Genomic DNA, 9,633 nt, shown 5'->3' with positions numbered 1-9,633 from the left:
TCAAGTATGGATAAATGAGGCTCTAGAGCCAGTGGGCATCAAGAGTCCTTTTCCTCCACTGATGGATTCAAAAACCTGTGGGTGAAAGTTTAAATAGAAACAGGATAAGCTGCGTAGTCTCAAAGTATCTTCCTCAAAGTGTTTATTAGTTTCAGCGAGAAAAATAATATTACAGTGGAGAAACCTAGCAAACCCCACCTTAGCCAATGAACAAGGTTAATGTCACCAGCCCTAAGACACATTAACGCGCGGATGCCTGAGATGACGCACTGGGAAGACCACAACGACACTTCTGCGCTTTTCTTGCCAAAGTTCATCTCCTCAACCTGATGTTGAGAAAATAGCAGAAACACCCAAACCGAGGGATATTTTACAAAATAACCGACCAGTGCTCTTCAAAAGCGTCAAGGTCTTAAAAGACAAGGAACGACGAGGAGGGGCTGTCACCAGATTGCAGGAGACATGACAACAAGTGAGTGGAATCCCGGATTGGATCCTGCAACAAAAAAGGATCATTGGTGGAAAAACGGGTGAAGTTCGAGTCTGTCGTTAATTCACAGTATTGGGTCAATGTTAATGTGTTGGTTTTGATCGTTGTATAATGTTTATGTGACCCGTTCATATTAGGGGAACCTGGGTGAAGGGTACACATAGACTCTGTACAAGTTTTGCAACTTCTTCTGAAAGTTTAAAATTATGTCAAAATAAAAAGTTAAAAAAATTAAGAGCTCTCTCCCAGAGCCGTTGTCTATTTGTGAAGGAGTCAGAGAAACTGGGTGATGGGGAGTGTGGATCAGAGACCTGAGACTTCTGTGCTTCCCTGATGCTCCCTTCCCGGCACCTTTACATGTTGAGTTAGAGCTGCTCCCAGAAGCCTTCCGGACTGGCCCTGCCAACATCTCATCACAACCATCCCTCCAAAAAGTTTTCACCACTGCCTCTGCAACACGGATAGTGCCGGGTCTGTTACATGGTGTAGTGGGTTCAATAGTGTCCCGCTCAAATTCATGTGCACCTGGAACCTCAGAATGTGAACTGATTTGGAAATAGGGTCTTTGCAGATGTAAGAATTGAGAGAAGATCATACTGGACTAGGGTGGGCACTAAATCCAATGAGTGTCCTTAGATAGAAAAGGACACATGGAGACACAGAGACACACGTGCTGGCCACGTGAAGACAGAGGCAGAGATTGGAGTTTTGTTGCCACAAACCAAGGAACGCATGGAGCCACCAGAAGCTGGCAGAGGCAGGGAAGGATTCTCTCCCAGCACATCCATAGGGAGTGTGGCACCTTAATTTTAGACTTCACGCCTCCAGAACGGTGAGAGAAGATTTTCAGTTGTTTTTAACCACCAGGTTTGTGATAATTTACTTCTGCAGCCCCAGGAAATGAATACACACGAATTACACTTTTCTTATGTTTGTTCATATCTTCAGTAATTCTGATGTGTAGCCCTCTCTTTCCTTTCAGGCTGGGGGCTTCCAAAGAGACAGTCTCTTCCATTAGACCGGGCTCTGAGAGCAGGGGCTGTGCCTCCCTCCTCAGACTGGGCTGTCCCTAGGTCCCCTCCTTCCTTAGGATCCCATCCCCTGTGTGGTCCTCAGCACACAGTGTGAGCTCTGTGGGGGATGCATCGCCCTGCCCCTTCACCAGTTTGGATTGGCATTGGCCCACCCTACCACAGGCTGGTGCCAGGAGACTCACCAACCACAGATGCACGGCCCCAGGCTCCTGACATGCCACACAAAGCCTGCCTGGGACTCCAGAGGTGTGGGGGGGTACTCCAGCTCCAACAGACAACCCCCCATCACATTAGCCACGGCTGCCCCCGAAAGCTGCCTCTCTTCAAAATGTCAGGAACACCGGGCTGGGCTACTTGCATCTAGATCCCTGTGTGCAGGGGGAAGGGGCCTGGCCTTAGGATCTGAGCCAGGGTCTAGTCCTGGGTGAGGGAGGAGATCAGACTTGATTCCCATGCTGGGATTCCAGGGTCCATGGAGGTAGGGAGGGGGCTGGCAAAGGTCTCTTCCTAGATGGTGTAAGTGAATTTGTATTTCATGGGTTCCCTACGCTCTTTGTCTTTTGGATTCCCCTTGCAGAGGGGCAAGGACGGAGCCTCTTTTGGGTTCCACTGAATCACGTGAGAGGAAAGAGAGCTTTTCCTGTGTCCCGTGCTCCAGGGATTCTATCCGTGGTTCCCTGTGGTGGAGAGAGACAGGGTGGTGGGTGGCACAGGGGAAGTGGGTGCCGGGCTCTGCACCCACTGGTGCCCCCCGGCTCCCTCTGGATGCTGCATTCTTCTCTGGAGAGCACCCCACCCCTGCTCCACCCCACAGCCGACCGCAGCATCTTCTAGCCAAAGCTTCCTCCTTCAGCCCAAATCCCTGCTGCCTCTTACTGAGGAAGATGTAGGGCTGGGCCGGGACTGGGGGACCATCGTCTGGAAGGAGATTACGGGTCTCTGTCAGGCGTGGTCACTCACTCACATACTCACATACTTGAACGGCCTCAGCATGGCAGTTTTGCGGAGCCCACAGCCTCGAGTGTCTGTCTCAGCATTGTCTTCTGAGCCCCAGTGGCAGGGGGCGGGGAGGGCAGGGGAGAGGGAGGCTCCGCTTCCCTTCAGGAAGCAGTTGATCCTAGGAGGAGTGTTGGAGCCTCCAGCGGGGGCTGTTGGGACCTGTCTGGGGAGATGGGACGCGTCAGGCAGCCCCAGACATGACCACATTCCTCCCAACGTGCCTGCCGGGGTCCAAGGGGCTGAGGGGTGGCAGGAGGGCGGGGTGAGGCCGAAGGGGGTGCCTTTGGAGGTTGTCTGGGAGACCTGGGATAGCTGAGGTCCCCATATACAAACCTCCGAGGCAGAACCTGATGGACCCCTGGACATGTCCCCTGACCCTCGGGTCCTCAGTAGTCCGGGACCCTTGAGTTCACTTTCAGGTGCCTGCACCCCTCCCGCCACCGAAAACAAACGAACAAACCCCAAACATCCCTTGAGTCAGCTCCACAAGGGGCTCAAACAAGTGTGCCTGAGCCAGACCCTCCCACGAGGGGCTGCCCTGGGGGCCTGAGGAAACACCTGGGGCTGGAAGCAAACAGGCTCCCTCCAGTCCTGTTCCAGTAGTGTTGCTTCACCCCCGGTGGGGCCCAGACTGGGCTACAACAGTGCTACCCAGACTTTGTGCCACACTCAGCTTACAAAACCCTTTCCCGTCCATCGCCACGTTGGATTCTCGGTGCTGACTCTGCAGTACTCCCATTTTACAGATGAGCAAACTGAGACTCTGAGGAGGGTCAGGGCCTGGGTCACGGAGGAGTAAATAGCAGAGTCAGGACTCAGCCTGACTCCATGCTCTTTCCCAGTGTCTCCTGTGACACCACCTGCCCTTGGCCAGGCTGAGCAGCCAGTGCCATGGGCCCATCCACAGATGTGTGGAGGGTCTTAGGGTCTGTGCCTAGGGCTGGGGAGAGCTGCCTGCATTTCCCTTTACTGGGGGTGTCGGGTTAGAAGCCTGAGCCACCTGACTACTGGCTGGGCATGTTTCGGGGATGTGACAGGCCACGTGGCACAGCCCAGCAGGTCAGAGTTGGGAGGGCCCCCAAACCTTGTTTCTTTTTATGGGTGGTAATGCTGAGGGGGCATCTCTGTGTCCCGTGTGACCTTGCCATGCTGGTGTTCCTCCTGGAACATGGAGTGCTGGGCTTCCTCTAGGTGGATGTCAGAGACCCACCTAGTTAATGGGGACTAAGAAGTCACTAGGTTGATGGTGCAGAGACCCTCTCCTCTCCCACCACCTGGCTGAGCCCAGCATGCAGAGGACTGTGCTGCCAGGGCCCAAAGGGAAAGTGTAGCCTGCAGGCCCATACCTCCTCCTGTGAATCACACCTATGGGACAAGAAACCCGAAACACCCCGAACAGTGAGTTTCCAGTAAAATATGACAGACATGATGAGGCGGAGGAGAGGAGGGACCTGCCTGGGAGTTGGCACTGTCCCCTGGGTGATGAAAGCCAAGGGGAATGGAAAATGCCAGACCCGCCCTCACCCAGGAGTATAAAGCCTTGCATCCTTTCCTAACTCACCTAAGCACCTTTCTCTCCTCTCTGCAGACTCACTCGCTCGCTCACCTCCCTCCTTGGCACCATGACTAGCCGCCAGTTCACCTCCTCCAGCTCCATCAAGGGCTCCTGTGGCATCGGCGGTGGCTCCAACCTCGGGTCTTTCGTCATGGCCGGAGGCTCCTGCCGGGCCCCCAGCGCCAGCGGGGGCCTGTCTGTCTCCTCCTCTCGCTACTCCTCCGGGGGTGTCTGCGGGCTGGGGGGCAGCTATGGCGGCAACTACAGCAGCAGCAGCTGCTTTGGTGGGGGTCTGGGTAGTGGCGTCTGTGGAGGATATGGTGGTGGCCTTGGTGTCTGCTACAGTGGTGGCTTGGGTGGTGGCTTGGGTGGTGGTGATGGGCTGCTGGGGGGCAGTGAGAAGGTGACCATGCAGAACCTCAACGACCGCCTGGCCTCCTACCTGGACAAGGTGCGCGCCCTGGAGGAGGCCAACGCTGACCTGGAGGTGAAGATCCGCGACTGGTACCAGAAGCAGCGGCCCACTGAGATAAGAGACTACAGTAACTACTTCAGGATCATCGAGGACCTGCGGAACAAGGTGCGCGGGCCAGGCAGCAGGAGGGGCCGTTCCAGCCAGCTCATTTAGGAGCGATGGATGCCTCAGGTCACTGGTTGCTTGGGACGCTTAGACAGGATAGCTTCCAGCTCCAGATCCCTTCTTTTGGCTCTGGATGCCCCCAGCAGAGCCGGTCTATGAGAAGATGGTCTCCCTTCCCCTATCTTGCTCATGTCTCTCTGAGCTCCAGATTCTCAGACCGCAAGAGACCAGGGATTCCTACCCTTACATTTTACAGAGGAAGAAGCTGAAGCTTTGGGCTGTCTGCCCGAGGTCACACAGCAAATTAATGGCCGAGCCAAGGCTAAAGCCCTTGTGCCCCACCTGCCAGTACAGGAGGCAGCAACCCGTTCTCCAGCACAGGGGAGGAGCGAGGCTCGAACTGCACCAGGCTAGACATCCAAACCACTCGTTAGCTCATTAGTCTGGGCTGTGGCGGCTGCTGACCATGCGCCCTGGCACGGGTGGCCCCTCCCCACAGCCAGGAGGGCACGGAAAACCCACAGAGACAATCACTGGTGGCCCACTTTACGTGCCCTGCATAGGAGAGGGCCTGGGGGGCTTGTGTCATCTGACTCCAGCCCCTGTTCCTTGCTCCCATGTCACTCCAGGAGTCTGCTGACCCTGCTTCCCTTGGCGTCTGGCTCTGATGCTTTGAGCGGATTAGGGAAATTAGATGATGGGGGAGGGAACTCTAGCCAGTCCAGGGCTCAGTCTACCTTTTTTTGCCTTCCTTTTGCTTCTTCTTTTCGAATGCCCTGTGCCAGCTGGCTCTCAACTTTTGGGAAAGCCCCACTTTGAGGTCCTGTGCTCTGAAGACTTGAAAAGGAGTGTATGTGCCTACAGAGGACTGGGCAGGGCTGACTTGTGCAGGGAGAGGAGAATTCAGATTAGGAAGGGGCTCTGGAGAGCCCGGTCACTCCCCTCCTCTGCGGGTAGGGCACTCGAGGGCCTGAGACCCATCTCAGGTTTTGCAACAACTCAGTGGTAGATACAGGATCAGAACTCAAGGGCTTTTCGTCTAAGGTCAGGGCTCTTTCTGCCCATTTTGCTGACCACGGGTAGCCAAGGCCTGGGTCAAATCTGGACCGCTGGGAGTTATCCTTTAGGCTGCCGTGGGAGTAGCAGGGACTCAGGCAGAAGCATGAAAGCAAAGTCCCGATGCAGGCTGCAGTCAGGTCTGGCTAGTGCTGTCCAGGGACCAAGGACTTGTGCCCTTTCCACCTGCAGATCCTCGCGGCCACTGTGGACAATGCTAATGTCGTGCTGCAGATTGACAACGCCCGCCTGGCTGCCGATGACTTCCGCACCAAGTGAGTCTGCGGTGGTGCTTCAGAGCATCAGGGTCTCCCCTGGGTTGGGCGTTTTTGGAGGAGTGTTCCCTGAACAGAGCTGGCAAGTGCCACAATGGCTGCGTTGAAAACCCCTTGGGGTGTTTGTAAAAATACAAGACCCTTGGGCCCCACCTTTGGAGTTCTGATTCAGTTATTATGACTTTTTGTGATTCAGTTATTTTTAATAGGCTACCTGGGTGATCCTGATCCACAGCCAGATCAGGGAGCCACTGCTTTAGGGAGGGGCAGCCCCCACTTCCCCGCCCGCCCCTGACGTGCAGGAGGTAGTCATATCTGGACGTCTTGGGTGCTACTGGCTGGCTGAAGCCAGAAGCATCGTCCCTCCGTGAATTCTACAGCACGATCAACGGTCTTATTCTTGGCACTGTCCCCCTCCCCAGAATTTCAGATCTGAGGAATGACGGGCTCTGTGTCCATCCATGCCATCTTCAAGACTGGCTCACTAAACCACCCACAGTATGCCAACTATGGGCAGAAGCTGCAGGGGGAAGAGAACAGAGCCTTCAGTGTGACCAGGGAGGGTGTCTCATTCCCTTGTTCCTGGGTCATTCCAGGTATGAGACGGAGCTGAACCTGCGCGCGAGCGTGGAGGCCGACATCAACGGCCTACGCAGGGTGCTAGATGAGCTGACCCTGTCCAGAGCCGACCTGGAGATGCAGATCGAGAGCCTGAAGGAGGAGCTGGCCTACCTCCGGAAGAACCACGAGGAGGTGAGAGCAAAATGGAAAAGCCAGCTTAGAGGGTTAGCTGGGAGGGAAGAGATGGTGGAGAGGAATGTTCAGACCAGGAACCCCTCTGACTAGGGAGCCCTAATCTGTTGCCATAGTGAGGCTCCTGACTGTGGACCGTTCTTTGGTTGTGCAGGAAATGACTGTGCTGCGAGGCCAGGTGGTCGGGGAGGTCAACGTGGAGATGGACGCCGCCCCCGGCGTGGACCTGAGCCGCATCCTGAACGAGATGCGCGACCAGTACGAGAAGATGGCGGAGAAGAACCGCAAAGATGCCGAGGACTGGTTCTTCACCAAGGTGGGTGGCCTTCGGAGTGGAAGGGACCCAGGACGCCTGCCTCCCTGGAACTTCCGGTGCCAACGATGTTTTCTTGTCTGCAGACAGAGGAACTGAACCGCGAGGTGGCCACCAACAGCGAGCTGGTGCAGAGCAGCAAGAGCGAGGTCTCAGAGCTCCGGCACACCCTGCAGAGCCTGGAGATCGAGCTGCAGTCCCAGCTCAGCATGGTAGGGGCGCTGCCAGGCCTCGGGGGTGTGGGGGAGGCGCCCAGGTCCCTGGAGGGGGCACTGAGAACCCTTCTGACCCCTGCCCCTCCCTCTCTCCTGCAGAAAGCATCTCTGGAGGGTAGCCTGGCGGAGACAGAGAACCGCTACTGCCTGCAGCTGTCCCAGATCCAGGGGCTGATCTGCAGCGTGGAGGAGCAGCTGGCCCAGCTGCGCTGCGAGATGGAACAGCAGAGCCAGGAGTAAAAGATGCTGCTGGACGTGAAGACGAGGCTGGAGCAGGAAATTGCCACCTACCGCCGCCTGCTGGAGGGCGAGGACGCCCAGTGAGTGGGGGGCCCCCCCGTCCTGCCCCACAGACCCTTCAGCCCCACCCCTGCTGCTCCCAGCACACCTAACCGCTCTACCTTTCCTCCCCTACAGCCTCTCCTCCCAGCACCCATCCGGCCAGGACTATGTTTCCTGCGAAGGTAAGGCTCCTGAGGGTCCCGGAGCCGCCTTTGCCCACCCGCCGGCCTCACCACCTGAAGTCCTGGGTCCAGCCCCTGCTCGCCCCAGCTGTCTTCCCTCCCTCTCTGCTGGTGGTGGGCTAATAAAGCTGACTTTCTGGTTGATGCATCAATCCTGTGTGGTCTCCGTTCCTGAGCTGATGGGAGGGGAATTGGAGGTGCCTCCCAGGAATCTTCTGGGACCTCACAGCCTGAGGGATGCAGGAAAGAGCCAAGCTCAGAAGAGCTTGTAGGGTCTTCCTCGAAGACCTGCATGCTGTCGGGGGAGTGGGAGTTGGGACATAGGATGGGAGGGAGCTCGCTCGTGTTGGCAGATGCTGTGGGAGACGTTTTACAGCAGCTCTTCCCTCCGACTCACCTGGCGACCCTGGGAGGGGGCTGTGGCCAGGCTCATCGTGGTGCTTAATGTCACACAGACATGAAGTGGCACAACTGTGGCTCAGGTCTGTCCAGCTGCAAAGTCCATGCCTTTCTTTTATACGGCTCTATCTTTTTAGGTATTTTAACCCAAGACTCCCAAGCTTGAGCTCCTAACTCTACCCCTTGGAGCCTCACCTTTGCACACAATGATTTTAGCGTTGGATGGTGGAGGGAGAGCCTTCTGCCTTGGGGGTGGTGTCCACGGTTAGGACTGAATCTTTCTTCTTCCAACCTGCTCCCCCTCATCACTCCCATCAACTCCCTCCTCTTCCTCGTTCCCCTCAGCCAGTGAATCGTGTGCCAGCGAGTCCCCTAGAAATATCTGTCACCCCTGCTTCCTCTTCATACCCACAGCCACTGCCGCCATCAGACTTGCTTCCTCACTCCCTAGAGCTGGGCCCAGCCTACTAATTGGAGTCCCTTGCTGTCCATCTCCCCCACCCTCACTTCTACCTAAGGGCCTTTCTAACGAGAATGTGGTACAGATCAAGAATAAGGAGGCCATCAGGACCCCTCCGTTCAACCACCTGTGTTGTTCCCTCTCTCCTGGGATGCTTGGCCTTCCTGTCTCAACCCACCGTGGTGCCTCTCCCCACCCCCTGCCCTGCACCCCATGAATCCACCCTACTTGGCTATTGAGGTGTACCGCACTTCTCACTTGCTGTGGATGCCTTCATATTTTAAAATTTTGATTAAAAAATCAAAGCTATGGGAATTCCCTGGCAGTCCAGTGGTTAGGACTCGGCGCTTTCACTGCCGGGACCCAGGTTCAATTTCAATCCCTGGTTGGGGAACTAAGATCCCGTAAGCCATGCAGCGTGGCCAAAACAAAACAAAACAAAACAAAATCAAAGTTATGTCTGTAGAACATAATTAGATTTTTATGAAAAAGAGCCATTCCCAGGCTGACATTCCCAGGTGTCACGCACCTCCATACCTACCTCCCACTTTCAAGTCTTAGTTCTTACTTTTGTCATTTGCCTCCTTCTTTCGTTTTCTTTTTTTAAATTTTTAAATTTAATTTTATTCTTTTATACAGCAGGTTCTTGTTAGTTATCCATTTTATCCATATTAGTGTACGTATGTCAATCCCAGTCTCCCAATTCATCACCCCTTACCCCCACCGCTTTCCCTCCTTCGTGTCCATACATTTGTTCTTTACATCTGTGTCTCAATTTCTCCCCTGCAAACCGGTTCATCTGTACCATTTTTCTAGATTCCACATACATGCATTAATATATGATATTTGTTTTTCTCTTTCTGACTTACTTCACTCTGTATGACAGTCTCTAGATCCATCCACGTCTCTACAAATGACCCAATTTCGTTCCTTTTTATGGCTGAGTAATATTCCATCGTATATATGTACCACATCTTCTTTATCCATTTGTCTGTCAATGGGCATTTTGGTTGCTTCCATGACCTGGCTATTGTAAATAG

The 9,633-nt window shown here is 54.8% G+C and overlaps 1 protein-coding gene across 2 annotated transcripts in view; it reads left to right on the top strand.

The window, feature by feature from the left end:
• Nucleotides 1–4,084: 4,084 nt before the first annotated feature.
• LOC102990369 (keratin, type I cytoskeletal 14) overlaps nt 4,085–9,633 on the top strand; it is a 7,023-nt gene continuing 1,474 nt past the window's right edge. The window contains exons 1-7 of one of the 2 annotated variants that reach the window (XR_008619412.1): nt 4,085–4,658; nt 5,907–5,989; nt 6,586–6,742; nt 6,897–7,058; nt 7,142–7,267; nt 7,370–7,590; nt 7,688–7,872. Coding sequence is in view for 1 of the 2 variants with exons in the window: in XM_024130069.2 (XP_023985837.1) it covers nt 4,146–4,658; nt 5,907–5,989; nt 6,586–6,742; nt 6,897–7,058; nt 7,142–7,267 (1,041 nt within the window). In the remaining variant the exon portion in view is untranslated. Of the gene's footprint in view, nt 4,659–5,906; nt 5,990–6,585; nt 6,743–6,896; nt 7,059–7,141; nt 7,268–7,369; nt 7,591–7,687; nt 7,873–9,633 lie in introns of those variants that run through there. The other variant, XM_024130069.2, reaches the window with a different exon arrangement.

This window comes from Physeter macrocephalus, chromosome 14 (genome assembly GCF_002837175.3).
Source record: "Physeter macrocephalus isolate SW-GA chromosome 14, ASM283717v5, whole genome shotgun sequence".
Lineage (NCBI taxonomy): Eukaryota > Metazoa > Chordata > Mammalia > Artiodactyla > Physeteridae > Physeter > Physeter macrocephalus.
The sequence above is the reverse complement of the archived record's forward strand: the minus strand, read 5'-3'. Positions and strand labels throughout refer to the sequence as shown.